The sequence below is a fragment of the Episyrphus balteatus genome, chromosome 3 (genome assembly GCF_945859705.1).
Source record: "Episyrphus balteatus chromosome 3, idEpiBalt1.1, whole genome shotgun sequence".
Taxonomy (NCBI): Eukaryota; Metazoa; Arthropoda; class Insecta; order Diptera; family Syrphidae; genus Episyrphus; species Episyrphus balteatus.
Window position 1 is genome coordinate 12242360 of NC_079136.1, and position 18499 is coordinate 12260858.

At 31.1% G+C, this 18499-nt stretch overlaps 3 protein-coding genes across 3 annotated transcripts; 2 read left to right on the forward strand and 1 right to left on the reverse strand.

The window, feature by feature from the left end:
* Nucleotides 1-3735: 3735 nt before the first annotated feature.
* LOC129913555 (uncharacterized) lies at nucleotides 3736-6838 on the forward strand. Its single transcript, XM_055992295.1, has 2 exons — nucleotides 3736-4308; nucleotides 6202-6838. Exons 1-2 carry the CDS (start codon nucleotides 3980-3982, stop codon nucleotides 6629-6631), a joined length of 759 nt encoding a protein of 252 aa, XP_055848270.1. The 5' UTR covers nucleotides 3736-3979; the 3' UTR covers nucleotides 6632-6838.
* A 5309-nt stretch (nucleotides 6839-12147) lies between these two features.
* LOC129914395 (tRNA-uridine aminocarboxypropyltransferase 1) lies at nucleotides 12148-13301 on the forward strand. Its single transcript, XM_055993619.1, has one exon. It carries the CDS (start codon nucleotides 12292-12294, stop codon nucleotides 13249-13251), a length of 960 nt encoding a protein of 319 aa, XP_055849594.1. The 5' UTR covers nucleotides 12148-12291; the 3' UTR covers nucleotides 13252-13301.
* A 2944-nt stretch (nucleotides 13302-16245) lies between these two features.
* On the reverse strand, nucleotides 16246-16833 carry LOC129915783 (signal peptidase complex subunit 1). The gene is made up of 3 exons (XM_055995459.1): nucleotides 16689-16833; nucleotides 16480-16626; nucleotides 16246-16421 (listed from the first exon to the last, which is right to left on the reverse strand). Exons 1-3 carry the CDS (start codon nucleotides 16710-16712, stop codon nucleotides 16311-16313), a joined length of 282 nt encoding a protein of 93 aa, XP_055851434.1. The 5' UTR covers nucleotides 16713-16833; the 3' UTR covers nucleotides 16246-16310.
* Nucleotides 16834-18499: the final 1666 nt, after the last annotated feature.

The window sequence follows — 18499 nt, forward strand, 5'->3', positions numbered from 1 at the left end:
TAAATTAATAACTTATTCAATATTTATGTTGTTTTTTTTTTGGTTTTGGAATGCTATTGTGAATTTAAAAAAATTCAAATAATGCAAACAATAATTTAATTTCAAAATATTATTTATTTTAGCTGTTTCCAACTCACGATACTTAGTTTGACTGAATCCAATTAACACTTTATACAATTTAATTGCCTAAAAGAAACATCTATTGTATTTTTTTGTTTGTTGTTTTCAGTTGCCCCAATTCGTTAAAAGACTTTTCGAAAAATGTTCTTTGATTATTTTGCTCGCACTTACTCGTATACACCAGACAGTACTTACATCCTTGTTGATTTCTAAATTCTCATTTTAATTATAATTTTATTTTCATTGTTGCTATTTATGCAAAAAAAAAAATAATAAAAATAAAAAAGAAAAACTCTTTTTGCTTGACAACCCATGATGAAGGGCCAAGGTTTGATGCTAATTAATATCTTAGCATCCGTTCGTTGATGTTTTAGTTTCTATAAACGAATGTAAAACTTATAATTTTTTTTAGGATACCATTTTCATCTTGTAGGTGCTATTTTTAAAACTTTGTAGTGAATAAAGATTTGTATTAAAATTATATTAGCTGCAATAAAAGCAATTAGCTGCTAAAAAATGGCACCATAATTCTTTTTGTTCAACTTAAACGACTGGACCGATTTGTACGACACTTAAGACTTTTTGGTACTAAGGAGATCCTTAAATCTTTTAAAATAGGCCTTAGGTAAAAGCATTACTTCTTGTAGGTCATACATATAATAAATTTTATTTCAATTCAAGTGGTTTTGAGGTGATATTACAGACAAAAATTTTCAACAAACAAAAAAGTATATTGAAGGAATGATCTTAAAAATAATAGAGGAAGAAACGTTCAAAAACACGAAATCCATATTCCAAAAGTTTATATCTATCTTCACTCTGTTGTATTTATGTATCCAATCTATCAATCAAACATAAATTCATTCTGCTCAAGAATCCATTCAAAAACAGAAAATATTGATGAATCACACTTAGTGTCTGGACTTTTGCTTTGATCTTGTGATGTAGAAGAGTTCATCAATTTCTCACATTTTTTTCATTTCAAATTGTTTTTTTTTTTTGTTTTTTATGATTAAATGTGTCAAATGTCTCATTAAAAGAGAAGCATAAATGTGAACCTCTTAACAGTTGTATCTAAATATCTAAATGCATCAAATGCAAATAAAACTACAGTTACAGTACAGTGGAGGAGTGGGAGAATATTATTTGTTTAAATTGATTTCGTCATTATTTTACTGATTCTCTTTACAAGAGAAGCCAACAAAGTCAGTTGAATCTTGAATGCAACAAAGAAATAATAAAAACAAAGAATGAGAAAAGATATTTAAGTGTGTGACTTATTTGAGTATTGCCAACAGAGGCTCGTTTTCTGAATATTCATTATGATTACAATATATGTAATAATTTTAATTGAATAAACACAATTTTATAATATTGTTCATCTTCATTTTTTTTAGCTCTGAACTCGATTAATAAACATACTTTATTTAATAATATAAGAGAAAAGACAAGATAGAATAGACTAAAATGTTATTAGGTAGTTTCGTAGGCATTTATTTCTTACTCATTTTTATGATTAGGTACTTATATTTTTTTTATTATGTAAAGATTAATAAATTATAATAAAAATAATAATAATATTTTTTTTTATTTTTAAGAGGAAGACCGAGTACACTGTGCAAGTCAAAAGCTTTGACAAATGCGCTGTTGACTGTTTCCCCCTATTTGGGACCTGAAAAATCGATTGGCATCATTAGTTTTTCGATTTATCGGTACGACTTCGAACAAAATTACTGTCGGAAGTTTTTTCAATAAGTTTAAAGTCATTTTTCTTGTTTAGTAAATAACGTTTGAGCAGAATAAATAGCAATATAAACAAGAAAAATAACTTTAAACCGGGCAAAATGCTTAAAGTTATTGAAAAAACTTCCGAAAAAAATTCCGACAATTATTGTGTGTAATTGTAGTGATGTTAGCCAATTGTAAATTCCAAAATATTTATGAGCTTTGAATTCCGTCAAAAAACATTCAATCCGTACCCGTATCCGTCTTCGCGGGTTCTTTCCAGAAAACTAAATTAAAAATTTTTCTATATTTTTAGTTTATACATAAGAAATTGTTCGTTATTTCTGTTTAAAGGCTTTGAGTATAGTTCAAAATACCACAAAAATTTCTTAATTGCAAATTTCACTCAAAATTATGGTAGCTGATGTTTTACTAGAATTCTTGTTCTTAATAAATGTGATGATTTTAGAAAATTGTACTTTGGTAGATTTGTCTTTGAGTTGATATATTTTGGAAAATTTCGAGGTAGAATTTTTTTTTGTAGAGTTGCAAACCCACTGCCCAATTCTCACTTTTTCGCATTCTTAACCCTCCGTTGGCACACGGGTGCGAATTTGGCAGGCCAAAAATGAAAAGTGGTCACAGAAAAGTGTCTTTAGAAGGGTGAACAATTTTTTTTGGAATTGTGAATTCGAATTCCTCGCAAAATTCTACATCAATTTCATATATGATTCTCCATAAAATAGTGAGACCGAAAAAAGTTCTAGCGCCATTAAAAAGAGGTGTGCCTACAGAGGGTTAAAATGTGTACCTCTACCTACCTACTTCTAAATACAAAAACAAATATTTTTGACTCAATACCTATCATAAAACTGTTTTCTTGATTCTCGATTTTCAACAAAAATTTTTGTACAAAGTATTTTTTAGCAAAAAAACAAATTTGGATATTAAAAGAAAAATAAAAGTTTTTTAAATAAATAACACTAAATCACTACTTAGTTTTAAGATTAAAATCATTTAAAAAAAAATTTTTCGTTACTTAAACAAAATTTTTAAAACGCTAATTATCAAAAATGATAAAATTAAAAAAAAATAGTTTATGAATGCTTTAAAAGTTTCCTAAAATGTAATGTATTACATTTTAGGAAACTTTTGCCATAAGAGCTGGAAAATATTGCAAAATTTCAAGGGGCGCCACATTTCTGTAATTCAGTGTAGTTAAATCGAGTTTGGGTGATATAACTCAAAATTACAAAACAAACACTTTAAATATGAAAAAAAAAATCTTTTTCCTCTCAAATGCCAAAAAGAACCCGAAACCCGACTCTGATGCTAATAAAACTTTCAAGTTCTAAGTTTAGTGTGAATTGCCATGAAAAAGAGTTGTTTTAAGACTGTAGTCCAATTCTGCTATTCGATTCACGTGGAAGTCTTAAATAAGAAGCATTTAAAAGGCAGTAAAAAATAAATTTTAAGAAACACTTTTTCTTGAAAATTCAAAAAACGAAGCAACGCTTTGTCATCCAAAGATGGAAGTTTTTCAAAGCCAATTTGGCGTAGTTATTCAAGTTAATCTTTCGATTCACGTGAATCGAATGGCATAATTTCAACAACAAAAATATATACAAAAGAAATTATAGCTGGCAACGCTTGTATGAATGTTTTTTTGTTTATCACACGATTTTCATAATAAAAGATACTCAAAGAAAATAATAACTTTAACGTATGTTCTTTTTCACAGGTTATTTTATATCTTCAAATTCAATTCAAACCATACTCGCACTTTCGGCAGGTAAAAAATTCATCCAAAAGATACAAAAGGGAGAGCAGAAAAAGTGAAACTTTTGTATGCGTACGAGAACTCGACACTATAAAACGGAGTTGGCTAGATTGTATGTGTTTTGTTGTTTTCGTCTTCAAAACCGCACTACAGGTTTCCAAGTTTGGGCGTCGGTTGAGCAAGAGCGTATCGAATATAAATTGAATTTTTAGAATATGTGAAAATTGCAATTATAAAATTTTTAATTTGATTTTGTTTTTGAAAACAAAGTTTTTGTAATTCTGAAATTCTGAATAAAAATATTAATTTGGTGAAAATATTGTTATCTAATCTGCTAAAATATCGTTGTGAATCATGGATACGTATAGTGCTGAAAAATTATTAGCATTCTTCTATCCAGTAATCATACTTATGTCGCTTTTGTGCTGTATTACGTCTGGTGTTGCATGGGTTCATTGGCGACACGTTCTCAATGCTTGTCCAGTAACAAATTGTGGATGCTTCTTAAATGGACATAGTACTTATAACGAATTCGAAGGTGGACACATTGCATATTGCCACTTTGCAACTTATGGATTGATCTTGCCACTATTCTTTGCTGTAATATTGGGAATCTATCATGTTTACCGGGTGTGCATGGGGACGGGGAAGAGGAAGCAAGGTGTTACGACACTTCGACAGAGGTATATTTTTTATTTGTTTGTTTTCGTTAAAATATGTATTAATAATACATAATTAAGTTTAGTATTCATTAATAACTTATTTGTTTGTTTATATTTTAAGTTCATTGACTTTAGGTTTATTTTTGGGTTTATTATAATTTTGGTTTTTAGTTTTAGCGCATTTGAATAAAATGAAAAACTTATTAAAACATGTAGCTCTAACTTAAGAAAGATACCGACTTGAAGAATTAGTTAGTTAGGCACTGCAATCGGTTTATGGCTTTGTAAATTAAAGCCCCATGAAATAAAGCTTCAGCTTCATGTAGAGGATCATAAGAATGACATAATGCATTTTTCAATTCGCTATAGGTACTTACAATGTTTCTTTCTATTCATCTTAAAATTGCCTTGCAATTTGCATTTGAAAGATCTTTTCAATGAATGAAAAACATAAATAAGAATGTCTATGTCAATGCATGTCAATAAGAGTCTTTTATTATGAGTGAGGAAGGTCATACGAATATTCTCAGCCAAAGCCTCTGAGTAAGGTCGGTGAATATGGACCACCAATCATATTTTTGCTAATAAAAGCGATAAATTTAAGCTTTTTCCAAAGATATTTATTTAAAACAAAACAATAGTTCATTCTTGTGAATAATTAACAAATAAAAATTCACTTTATAAAAAAAAATTACATAAAATAAATATTGAAGAAACTCAAACACGTTAATAACAAAAAGTAGAGGGTAATTTGGACCACCTTGGTCCTTTCTCAAAGGAGGGGGGGAAAACTTAATTAAAGTTAACTAAACTTACAATATCAGGGTTTTCAATTTTGTATATTCTTATACGTTCATTAGAATATACAAAATTGAAAAAAAGTTTTTGCTTTTAAAAATGCACAACATCGCACTTTTCATAGACTCCTAATGCCATACACCAAGTCTTGCGTTTCGAATATTTTCTTTTGATTTCGAACTCATTGTGTGAAGTAAAATAGAAAATATGATTTTTAACACAACTGCGGTAATGAACTAATATAATCCATAAATGTGGTCCGAGTTTCCCACTGTGCAATGTTTAAAAATATTTAAAAAGGAAACAATAATGCTTAGAATAACTGTCTTACTGTGAAATTAAAATAACATTATTCAATATTCATATTTGCTAAATATCAAATGGCATACCGAAAAAATATAAAAACACTTAAAAAAAAAAATTATCACCACACTTGATTTTCCTATTTTTTTGCACTACGAGTCGACGCGTCCTCTTTGGCGTGAGATTACACAGATGTCTAAGAACGTTTGTGCATAAAACGATTGTATTTGTGTGTGTAAAGAAAATCTGGTGGTCCATATTAGACGCATGGTTCATTTATGCCACCCTTACTCTAAATTCACAAATTAATAAGTGTTGCACAAAAGATCGACCAATTACACTGGTCAACAAGGTTTTTGTTACAGACACCAAGATATACTTTTCTATAGGTTTTTTGTTCTTTGCCAATCGCTTTAGGTTCAAAACAAGTTAATCCAGCTTTCTCCATAAAAAAAATCACCTGCAGAACGACAAGTTGACCATTGAGTTCGTATGATAATCCTTTTTTTCTCATTTTTAATGCATTAAAAATGCAAAATTGACAATTGGCAGCTCTTCATTAGAAGACTTGTTCGGCCAATATTGGAAGATCTTTCCGATCGTACATACTTAGCTTTAGTTTTTCATCTATTGCCTGGAAAGAACCGTTATTTCAAATCACACGAAAAAACTTTACGATGGGTAATAGAAAAGAGTACATTTGAAGGAAAATAAGAGAAGAGTGTATTACCTACAATCTGTTAGGAAGTTTTAAAACATTGTTTAAATATGCATTAGTTTCGTATTAACTAACTACTGTCTTCTTTTTTTTAGATCTGGTGATATGATTGTCGTTACAACAGAATCAGAAATGATGAACAACGGTATTTCCCCGTACTATTGGACACCGGCATCTGTGATATCTTGTGTCATGTTTTTATATACTTTGGTCCACGCTGCCATATACACAGATGGCTTTACAACTACCTGCGAACAATATCGTGTAACACTTCTAAAGGAAATTCAAGGCGTTGGACATATTGTTGGTGTAATCAAAGGACGTCTTTCGTGTGGAGCAGTTTTTGACTTTATGGATTTTCTTGTCAGGAGTGACAGATATGAACGTCGTCGTTATGGACAAATTCATACAGCAACTTGTCTTTATATAGCATTGATAGGAACATGGTTAGCAGTTTTTGCATGGCTCAGTATATCAGTTATTAATATTGTACAATCAAGAAGAAGCAAATTAGCTCGAATGTAAAAGTAACAAAAATAATTTTAAGCTTTAAGAGTACCTTAAGAAATATATTCCACCCAATGTTAAGCATGTTTTGCAAACATATAAAACAAGTAACTTGTATTTTTACATTTATTATATAACTATTTTACGATTTTATCGAGTAATTATTAAGCAATGTACGACCGAAATAAACGAAAATAAACGATTGCCATTTTTTATATATTTCAATTAGGGGGAAGTGGTCACCCTTCGTACACGGTCACCCTTCGTACAGTGAGCTTAAAACAAAAACTAAACGGTATTCAAACACGTGCTTACTAGTGTGCATAGACATAGTAGGCGCCGAGGTGCTAGATAAATTTTGAATCCTAAGTGCAACGGATTCGGTCGCCACAAGACTTTCAGTGTTTTTTAGTGCTCAGAGTAATTTTTTTATGTACATTTGATGTCATGTTGTGTTTAAGTTAAAGTATGTTTTTGGCTAAACAGTAATGAAGAATTGTTGTTTAAAGTGTTAAATTTGTGTTTTAATTATAAATATTGCAAAATCTCAGTACATTTTTTCAAAAATCGATTTTTCTGCATTATGTACAGCTTGGGGAGCATTCGTACAGTCAAACATGGGGCACATTCGTACGCATACGTATGCCCGCCAGTAAATTTTCTTGAGCAGATAACAATCAAAACACGGAGTTACAGTTTTATTGAAATGAAATTTAAACCCCTATAATAAGTTTTTCGCATTCTATAGTAAATTAAGGTTGGTATTTTTATATATGTAAATAATAATTTGTTTAAGAATCGTCGAATCGTGAAAAATTGAGTTTTTTATTTGTTTTTGTTTTTTTCTGAGTCAAGTTCAATTAATTAATAAATTAATAAGTAATTAAATGTTTTAAAACTCAAATTTGGCATTTGACAAATCAAAAGTTAGTCAAATTAACGTTTTAAATATCCTGTACGAATGTACCCCATGTGCTGTACGAAGGTACCCCACGGGTGGGGAGGATTCGTACAAAAATCTAATCCCAGTAAAATGGCTATAACTATTTAAGCCTTTGACTTATAAAAGTCAAATTTTTTTGTAAAGTGTAATAATATACATATTACAAATAAAGTCCATTTTCGCGAAGCTGGAGTGAGTAAATAAATAACTAAAAATAAATAAGTAAAAACTGTACGAAGGGTGACCACTTCCCCCTATGAGAATTTTTTATTTTGTTCCTTTAAGAGAGGGCAATAAATATTAACATTCTTTTTTCATTCAATAAAAACGATAAATTCGGGTTCATATTCAATATATTCAATGGTTATAGAGACTACGTTGATAAAACCAAAATTGATTTATTACCTTCAGTTGAATAAAAGGTTTTTAAATTTAAGCTTTTTCAAAAAGAATTTAATAAGAATTAATTTGATTTTTGTTCCGAGTAGTATTTTTTTGTTTTGCTTGTAACTAATCAAAGTGCATCAAAAAGGATGAATAGTATAACTGTTTAAACACAAGTGCCTTCATGTACGGCTAGCCCATTATGGACATCATTTAGAAGATCAAACATCAAAGTAACTGTTTGAGTTTTTCTAAAAAAAAAAATAATAGTACGCATACGCCACAGTGACCCGCTTTTAACTTCAACAAAAATTGCCATTTTTCAAATTGCAATCGATATCGATCCATTTAAAAATTCTATAGAATCAACTTAAAAGTATTGGTTGGTATGTAAATAAAAGTATGAACTGAACTAAAGTCATAAAGTAATTAACATTTGGCCATATTAACAAAATCCAACAAAATTTTAAATTTGTCGTTTCTAAGAAAAACATCTTATTCATAGACAGTAAAGTTCGATCCACCTTCTCACTTCTAAACCTATATTCTATATGAAAAAGAGCTGAACAATCTTTAGACTCCACCCAGAGTTTAAAACATTGTGTACTTTTGCCGTTTTTCTTCACTCAACTTTTGAGTGTTATATCGGATTTACAGCTTTTTCTGGAGTGAAGGAACATAAATGAGAGTAATTTTTTGTTTTTAATTGCGTGTGTGCCAAGATAAAAATGTCCTATATTTCTGGAGAAAGTACACTGAGAAAACAATCAAATAGATTTAAAGCAAACAGAAAATATTAAAATATTTAATTTTTATAATAGAAACATGATTTTTTTTAAATATACGATAAGTTAATTAAGTTTTACTGTGCCTACTGTTCAGAGTTCAGCTTTTGTCGCAAATTGTAATCCGAACGATCTAAATGTTTAAAGATTTTATTTCGAAAAAAATATTAATTTCAGTGAGATACATTTGTCCATTATTAAGTTGTCTTCAAAAAGAAAATTGTTGAGTTGTGCCGATTTGTCAAGAGGCCAGTTCTCTCAGGGTTCATCAATAAATTGAACTAAAAATAAATAATGAAAATATAAAAAATATTTTTACTTTTGCGCTTTTGCAAAAAGTGGGCAATGTAGTTAAGCTAGTACACGAGCAAAATTTTAGCTCCAAAATTTATTTAAGAATTTCAACCGAGTTCTCTAGCTAAAAAAATATGTTTTCATTTTTAACTGCACATTTTTTATCTGTAAAAATTAAGTGCACAGAAAACAATTGAAGAAAAACGAAGAAAAAAAAAAGTGAGCTCGATTTGCGTATACTAGGTTTTTTTTTATGTGAATAAATTTTATCCTTGAAGCATATAATAGCGTTCGTTTAAAAGTTTAACTTTTGGTATAAATTTCATTACTTGTTCAGCTTGATTGATACACACTCTTAGGCCCAATTTATTCACTCTCCATTATATTTAAAAATTGCCTTAAAAATTATAAAACTGTCAAATCACATACAAATTTTAAAATTTCCGTTTTTTAAATATATTGGAGTGTGGTCTTAGTTTGATTTTACATACATTTACATCAAGGCTTGGGTACAGGGGGCAGTAATTGATTTTTGTACCAAACGAAAACCCCATTAAAAATTCGGTGTCTGTCATAGTTTCTAAGACCATCTTTGGAATTAAGCTTTTCGATACAAAAAAAGGCGCAAAATTTTAAACGATTTAGTAAAATGCTTAAGCCATTTTAGTAATGTAGTAAGTTAAAAATCAGTCTGCTTTTGACTTAGTAAATAGGTAACTAAAATGGCCTCAATATTTTATTAAATCTTTTAAAATTATGCGCTATTGTTTTTACTTATAGCCTGTTTTCACTAGAGCAAATGAGATGATTTCGATCAAATTTGCCAAATGAGGTTCGAAATGAGATAATTTCCCATACAAATTTCAAATTTGAAATGAGATAATTATCATCTCATTTCGACGAAATTAGGTAGGAAATTAAGTCAAATCGCCTGAACGCTCATAAAATTTCATTGTGAATAGGTCACAATAATGAATTCTTACAAAACGTCAAACTAAAAAAATAAAAAAAAAAAACCATAGCACAGCGGTAAAATTAAATTGTGTATATATGGTGTCGCGTCGGTAAATAAAAGTTCTTATAATTCCGAAATAACTATGCCAGATCGTAGTGCCACCAAAGGAACCTCAAATTCCTCAATATTCAGCAATTTTTTGAAGAAATTGAAGAAAACTGTGGTTTGGCAAATGATTCAACCTAAGCAAAAATTGATGTAAGAATATAAATGCAAATTTTCTCTCTCAATATACCTAATATTTATCCTTTTTATATATTAATTTACAGGATGAAACAAGAAATGCTCAACTTTTGTTTGAAGGCTACGAATAACACTCTTTTCTATATCTCTCGGTATACGACTGGCTTCCTACTCCGATGACAAAACCATCCAGATTTGGCTGGCATACCTGCCTGGCAACGAAGGACGTCCATACACCTGACAACGAAACCGTGTGCACCATTTCTGGGGAACACACACGAGCGGTTTATGACATAAGTTGGTGCCATCAGACCGGGGAAGCAACGGCGTGTGGATGATTACATCTACATTTTCAAGGAAGACGAAGGTTCATCAAAGGACGACCAACATTTTTGCTGGTCACTGCTGTGAACAAAGCGTATCTGCAAGACGTCAACTGTGTGAAATGGAATCCTTCAGTAGCTGGCCAATTGCTGTCGTGTAGTGACGATAGAAACATTAAGATTTGGAACTTAGTTGAATAGTTTTTTGTCCAAAAGAGAAAAAGTTAATTATACGTAAAAAAAAAATACGAAAAAATTGTTTTTGTTTTTATTCATTAAAAGAGGAGCATTCAAAGTTTAAAAGTGTTTTCTGGTCTTGCGGGAATCGAGCCCAATAACCAAGGAAAGTCTGTCCTGACTGGCATTGATGATCTTTGCCAAAGTTTTGGAGCAGCGGGACGGCATCATTTTGTTTTCTGGTTTGATGTTGTTTAATGCTGTCACGAGCTGAAGAGTAAGACAAAGATTACACTGAGTCTTACATATTTTCCATTCCAAACTCACCTTTGCAAGAGTATCTGCATCAACCTGCTCCATAATCATGTCCGAGGTTGGGTAAACGGTATAATGCCACAATTACCAAATGTTGGGTAGGTAATGATTTCTCTTTCCCTTCGACAGCGAGGTTGCAAATGCTCAGAAAGTCAGAATAATGAAGAAGAAAAGGCTGGAAGTTTATATGCATATAAATGATAAACATATTTTATATTAGAGAAAGTACAAACCTTTATCCAGAACCTCTTTGGATTATTCCATTTTATTAATTCTTTGAATAATTAAACATATAAATGTGTCAATCGTCAACATATGCCTGACACGTCAAATTCAAATTTTAGTGTTGACACTTCTTGTCAGTCCAAATGAGATAATTTGTAGTGAAAACACTTTTTTGCTAATTTGCTAAATTACCTCATTTGGGGTATAGTGAAAACAGGCTATTACACAGTTTTTAAATAATTTTTTTTTTTGTTAATTTTAAATGTTTTTGTATTAAAAACCTAATTTTTTAATACAAAAAAAAACATTAAGGGCCATTTGCTGAATCGAAACTTATGTTGAACATAAACTCTTATTCGCTACTTTTTCCTCTGCGTTAACTGTCACATAAGGATTTATGTAGAACTTTAATGCTTGTTTCGATTCAAGCCTGGTACGCTGCTCGCGCTAAATTTTAGCTCCCATACAAATTATCGAAAAATTTTAACCGAGATCAAATGAGTCCCATACAAATTATCGATAACTTGTATGGAAATTTTATCTCAGCTAAAATTTAGCGCGAGCAGCGTACCAGGCTTCAGCAAACAGGTCTAAAACTACATAAACTACTAGTAGGTAATACTTTGCCATCTCCCAAAGGAACAGAGCTAGTAAAAGGAATTTGTATTGATTTTCTTGAATGTGTATTCCAAATAAAATCGCCGGAATGGTATTCTAACAGTCTACCAGCACGAAAGTATGGTGGTTTAATATCTCCCATGCGATGAAAAGAGTAATCACAGGTATGAAAACAACTACAAGTACAAGTTACAAATCCGCCCCTGACTATTAAAAAAATTCCAAAAAGTACCTATTAAACGCACCCAAAATCTCATTTTGACAAACGTCAAACTGACTGAACCTCAAAAATTTTTGAACGGTATTAATCAAAAATAGGAAAATATCAACATTTTCCCACCTGCATATAATTTATTTAATTTATTTCCTATCTCAATCGTAAATAAAACAAATTCATCCTGCATCCAAATCAGCGTATGAGTCATGCCCTCGAAATGGTGCTCGCTCCCCGAAAGCATCCATTCGTTGGCATGAAAATTGACGACAATTCAATTCTGGACACTATCGATGGTCGATATCCGTGTCCACAATGCTATCGCTCCCGCAAATTCTTCTGCTACACTTGTTACGTCCCTGTGGGTGAGTTGGGTAATATTCTACCCAAAGTCACTCTTCCCGTTAAATTAGATATCATAAAACATAAAAAAGAAATCGATGGCAAAAGCACTGCGATTCATGCAGCTGTTCTAGCTTCAGATAGCTGCAGAATCTTTACATACCCTGACATACCCGATTACTCGAAAGAGGAAGGTGTTGTACTTATATTTCCTGGAGCTGAAAGTGTTACAGTTGGTCAGTTATTTGATAAGAATGTAAGGTTGAATACGGATGACAATTTTGGTCTACCCTACGGATGGAATATGGGAACTCTTCTGCGAAAGAGAGTTCCTGAAGTTCTAACTGATGGAGGACATAAAGAACAAGATCATATTTATACCTTTAATAATCTTCCAGTTAAACGTGCAGTTCTAATCGACAGCACTTGGAATCAAAGTCGAAGCATTTACAAGGACAAACGGGTCTGTAGTTTGAAGCCCGTCGTGCTACAGAATCGTTGTTCACAATTTTGGCGGCATCAAAAAGGAAGCCCGAGGTGGTATCTCGCTACAATTGAGGCTGCCCATCAATTCATGATAGAAGTTCACATGAACGCTTGGGGATTGAATAAAAACTATCAAGGATTTGAGAATTTGGAGATTTGTGATGATTGCTTCCAGACGACAAGTGTAATTGACCATGACGAAGAGGATATGAGTCCCACAGCGCCCTACAATGGGCACTATGATAATATGTTGTACTTTTTCTCAAATATGTACGACCTTATTCACAAGTACTATGACCACAATGAGTTGAAATCTTATAAAAGACCGATATAGGAATTCATGGGAGGAAATAATAAAAAAGTTTGTTGCGTTTTCTGGAGAAACATTGTTTTATTTAAATAAATTCTACTTTTGGTGCGCTATAGGTCTTTTCTTATTTTCCTACTTGTATCAGTCGAGGTTTCAGGTATGAATATAGAATATACCTTTCTTCAGGACTCTATAAATAAAATTTCTTAAAAATAAATAAAAACTAAATATTTAAATATTTTAAAAAATGTTCAGCCTCTTAAGGTTTCTTAACAAATATTAAATCTGCTTGTCTCTTTTCTTATATGGTAAAATATTTTAAAAGTTTATACGTTTATAGGAGAGGTCTTGAAAAAAAAACGTTTCGTATCATTGAAATTTCAAAATTTTGAAATTTAATTATTTTATTTGATAAGAAATTCTAAAAAGAAAATTGGCATTTTGGACGTTCGGCGGTCTTTAATGAAACTGGTATCAAATGAAAGAACTATAACTTAGGAAAAACTTTTTCTATGGAGGTTTGGCTCTATTGTATTAAGAATGTGAGATATTGCAATATTAGTATTGTGAATGCATCGAGATAAGGCCAAATTGAATTTTTTTTTTATTATATAAGATTTTTAAGCCAACAACTTCGATATTTACTTCGAGAGTTTTCAAACGATTCAAACTAACAAAAACTTGAATAGCAAAACTCTCAAAATTGACTCGAAACTGTTGATTTTAAAAGCTTATAGTTTGGGTTCTATTGGTTGGATATTCAGGTTAAAGGTCTTCAGGTTCAGGAAAAATGACAGACGATCATAATTTGCACTTACTTTTGAAAGCACTCGAAAGCAAAGCGTTGTTTCCGCCTGTTTTAAACATTCTAAAGAAAAAAAATTCGCTTCAGATAAATTTTAACGGCCATTTAAAAAAATACTTCTTATTTTAAACTTCAACGTGAATCGTATAAGCATAATAAAACTGTTCGGCCCATTTTGCTTTTCGATTCACTCGGAAGTCTTAAATAAGAAGCCTTTAAATGGGCATTACACAATTTAGACAAAGCTTATTTTTTTTCTTTAGAATCTCTAAGACAGACGGACGCAACGCTTTGCTTTCGAAAGTTAAAGGTTTTTTTAAAGCCAGTTGGACGTGATAAAGGGATAACATCTTTCGATTCACGTGAATCGAATAACTGAATAGGGCTGTGTATGTTATTGAAATCTGGTCTATGTCCTTCGCCTATGCAATGCAAAACTAATGCTGTTTTTGAGATTGCCCACTTTTTATCTATGACCAGTGTCTATTCTTAAGTTTCTACATTGAAGAACCTACATAAACCGAAGGACAGTGAATTGTTCCATCACCTAAACAATTTATTTTATATAAACAATGCTTTATTTTTTCATTTTTGGAAGATTCGCCTTTTAAATTTGAAAACAATGAAGTTCTTAATGTATTTGCTGACTTAAATGCTAAACGAACGTTTTCTTTACTCTTTATAGGAGCGTTTAACCAAAAATCATATAACTTGTTATAGTAATTAAATTTTAATGTTTTGAAATTTCAATTATACGAAACGTCTTTTTCAAGACTTCTATTATACAGGGTGTCCCAAAAGTTAACGTCGAAACGAAAACGGTAGATAGGGTAGGTGGTGATAGTTATCAGAAAAATAATAAAAAAAAATTGCAGCCATATATTTTGGGAGTTATGGGCATTTGAAAAAAAGTCGAAAAAATGGTCACCCTGTGACGGTTTTTCATGTGCCGTGACTACAAATCTTAAGTTTTCTCACTTTTTTCTTTTGTTACGGAACCTTGAATAACCCTGCTATCAAATGCATTCAAAAATTTTAACTCAGCTACATCAGTTTTAAAGAAAATATTACTTTTTTACCCAACTTAGTACTAAAAAAATTTACATGACTCTAATTCAATGAGCCGTAGTGTAAAAAAAATGAACTACGATGTTTCGGCAAGTTGCCTTAAAAGTTGGTGTGTTCAATTCTCTTTTCAAAATGGTACAACATTGTTGGGAATATTCCATAAATAACCGAGTTAATTTTTTTTTTCTTAAGAAATCCGACTTTTTTATGAGGTCATTTTTTCATATTATTCAAGTTTTGTACCTTTTCAGAACGTTTCAGAATAAAAAAACTTAAATAATATGGAAAAATTACCTCAAAAAAAGTCGGATTTCTTAAGAAAAAAAATTTTATCTCGGTTATTTATGAAATGTTCCCAACAATGTTGTACCATTTTGAAAAGAGAATTGAACACACCAACTTTTAAGGCAACTTACCGAAACATCGTAGTGCATTTTTTTTACACTACGGCTCATTGAATTAGAGTCATGTAAAATATTTTAGTACTAAGTTGGGTAAAAAAGTAATATTTTCTTTAAAACTGATGCAGCTGAGTTAGCAGAGTTTAGTAGCAGAGTTATTCAAGGTTCCGTAACAAAAGAAAAAAGTGAGAAAACTTAAGATTTGTAGTCACGGCACATGAAAAACCGTCACAGGGTGACCATTTTTTCGACTTTTTTTCAAATGCCCATAACTCCCAAAATATATGGCTGCGATTTTTTTTTATTATTTTTCTGATAACTGTCACCACCTACCCTATTTACCGTTTTCGTTTCGACGTTAACTTTTGGGACACCCTGTAGAAACGAAGAAAAAATAATAACAATAATTTTTATTTTAAGTGGGCGAAACGCTTTGGAGTTGAGGTCACTTAAACTTCTATTATAGAGTTTTAAATTATTTTACCATATAAAAAAAGAGAATAGCAGATTTAATGATTCTTTAGAAACCTATTAATGTGGAAAATTTTTTTTAATATCGTAAGTACCTATAGTCTATAGATAGTTAGTTTTTATTTGTTATTTTTAAGAAATTTTGTTTATAGAGTGCTGAAGAAAAAACCTGCCTTTCTTCAGGATTCTATAAATAAAATTTCTTAAAAATAAAAATAATAAGGATTCACGAGAAGAAATAAAAGAAAACAATTATTGCGTTTCTTGTAGAAACAATTTTTTTATTTTATTTTTTTTTTTCTGATTATTTAGGAATGACTTTATAAAAAAACTTAAATCTACTTCTTCTTTTTCTTTGATTCTTCACCGTTGGTAGTGGTGGTTTCGGGACGTGGTTTTTGCCAATTCAATGGACGACGTCTGTAGATTGGCCATGGTGGAACAGTGAGCTAAAAGTCGTTCATTTTTATTTCTTGTTATAAATGAAATATGATTTGATGGACTTACAAGTGCAGCTAATAAGAATCCAGCTCCAAGAATGTAGACAGTTTGTGAAAATTGCTGAATGATTGCTCCCCAAATTAAGCCAACAATGCCAAACAGTGTGATGATGAAGCGAGAGTATTTCTCGGCTTTGTGTTGGCCATCAAAGTCCTGGAAATTTACATTTTACTTTAATATTTTGGGAATTGGGTTTCATTGTTTTATTATTTTACCATGTGTGTTTGAATATCGAACATGATGAGATTTTATTTATTTTTTTAATTATTTTTAAAACGTATTCAAGTTTTTTTCAGAAATGTTTCGGCGTCAACACGTCAGCTAGAAAAGTTTTGTTTGACATTTGTCGGGGTTTTGACAGCCGAGAAATGGAATAGATCAGTGAATACAAAAGTAGTAGATAATTTTTAAGTGGGAAACATAGGGCTGAAATGTTTTACACAGAAGTTTTTTTGTGGTTTAACCTAGTACGCAGTTGCAGCGAAACAAAAAATGTTCAAGTCTCCAAAGTCGATTAAGAGAATGCTAACGAAAAAATATCATCGAGTATCCTATCAAATTCAAAATAAAAAAATTCAAAATTAATTTAAAATCAAGAAAAACAGCAAAAACAGTAATCCCGTGACCACGAAGTTTGCAAGTTCTTCGAAACGTCGGGACGAAGCAAGAAATAATTTAATATTTCTTATAAATACGCGGTGAGTTTCGTAAAATATTTAATTAAAATTAAAATGTTACTTTCGCAAATTTCCCACTTTTTCACTTTTTAGGTCATTGTAGTTAAAGCCTGGTACGCAGCTCGCGCTAAACTTTAGCTCCCATACAAATTATCGAAAAAATTTATCTCAGCTAAAATGGATCCCATACAAATTATCGATAACTTGTATGGGAATTTTATCTCCGCTAAAATTTAGCGGGAGCAGCGTACCAGGCTTAAGGCTAAAAGCCTGGTACGCTGTTCGCGCTAAATTTTAGCCAAGATAAAATTCCCATACAAGTTATCGATAGTTTGTATGGGAACCATTTTAGCTCAGATAAAATTTTTCGATAATTTGTATGGAAGCTAAAATTTAGCGCGAACAGCGTACCAGGCTTAAAAGTGAAAAAACCGTCAACACTGCTCTTGGAGTCAAGAAAAATGCACAGGACAATAAAAAGTAATTGACAAATGAGTGAAAACTCTCCAATTTTTTGCTAGAGCTGCGTACCTACTGAAAAACAAAAAGCAAAACGTTCAAGATTTCGTTATCGAATTTTTGTATGGAAGATTTCGTTTCGCTTCAGCTGCGTACTAGGCTTAAACACCGATTTCAGAAGGTAAAAGTTGCTGAACTACGGATTAAATATTTGTACAACTGGCTCTTAGGACCAGTGGATCAGCCTTAATGCAGGATTTTAACTTTTTGATTTCATAAAACCGTTTTGAAAAAAATTGATTTTTCATAAAAAAATTTTTGAACATTTTTTAAGAAATCTAAAATGGATATTTTTGAAAAATTTTGTTTATTTTTAATTAAATACTCATTATCCTTATACAAAAATTTTCGTTGAAGTCGCTTAAATGGTTCACGCCAAAGTCATAAAGATTGAGAAAAACAACCTTTTACAATTTGGTCATAGGGCAGTTACCGTTAGTTTGTATCCTTAGAAAAATTCCAATTTCAGCTCTAGGGAATCTCTCAGTACCCATAATTACCAAGTTTAAAGCAAATCGCTACAGTGTTTTGGCCTGTAGCTCCAAATGGAGGCAAACAGGTAGAATTGCGATATCCACTTATTTGCATTCTCCATAATTTTTTATTTCGTGTTTGATTTTTTCTACGAATCCTAAACAAGCCCTATTATAGGAGGAACGTCAGCGAAATTAGGAAGCAGTTTTTAAGAGCGGTTGATATTTAGAGAAAATCTCAGTTTGCGTTCGCGTAGCTCTCGATGTCTCGAGTACAATAAAAAATTATTAACTTTTATTTTTTTCAGCATTGTCTTACAGGACCCATACTTTCATATTTAGAGCACTGCAAAGTGT

What these genes read in the sequence shown, in the direction of transcription:
- LOC129915783 (XM_055995459.1), bottom strand. Translation starts at nt 16,712, where the DNA reads ATGTTCGATATTCAAACACACATG. An exon ending in TCGATATTCAAACACACATG is followed by an intron (nt 16,627 to 16,688) that starts GTAAAATAATAA and finishes GTAAATTTCCAG; the next exon opens with GACTTTGATGGCCAACACAA. An exon ending in GATTCTTATTAGCTGCACTT is followed by an intron (nt 16,422 to 16,479) that starts GTAAGTCCATCA and finishes AACGACTTTTAG; the next exon opens with CTCACTGTTCCACCATGGCC.
- LOC129914395 (XM_055993619.1), top strand. Translation starts at nt 12,292, where the DNA reads ATGAGTCATGCCCTCGAAATGGTGCTCGCTCCCCGAAAGCATCCATTC.
- LOC129913555 (XM_055992295.1), top strand. Translation starts at nt 3,980, where the DNA reads ATGGATACGTATAGTGCTGAAAAATTATTAGCATTCTTCTATCCAGTA. An exon ending in GTTACGACACTTCGACAGAG is followed by an intron (nt 4,309 to 6,201) that starts GTATATTTTTTA and finishes TCTTTTTTTTAG; the next exon opens with ATCTGGTGATATGATTGTCG.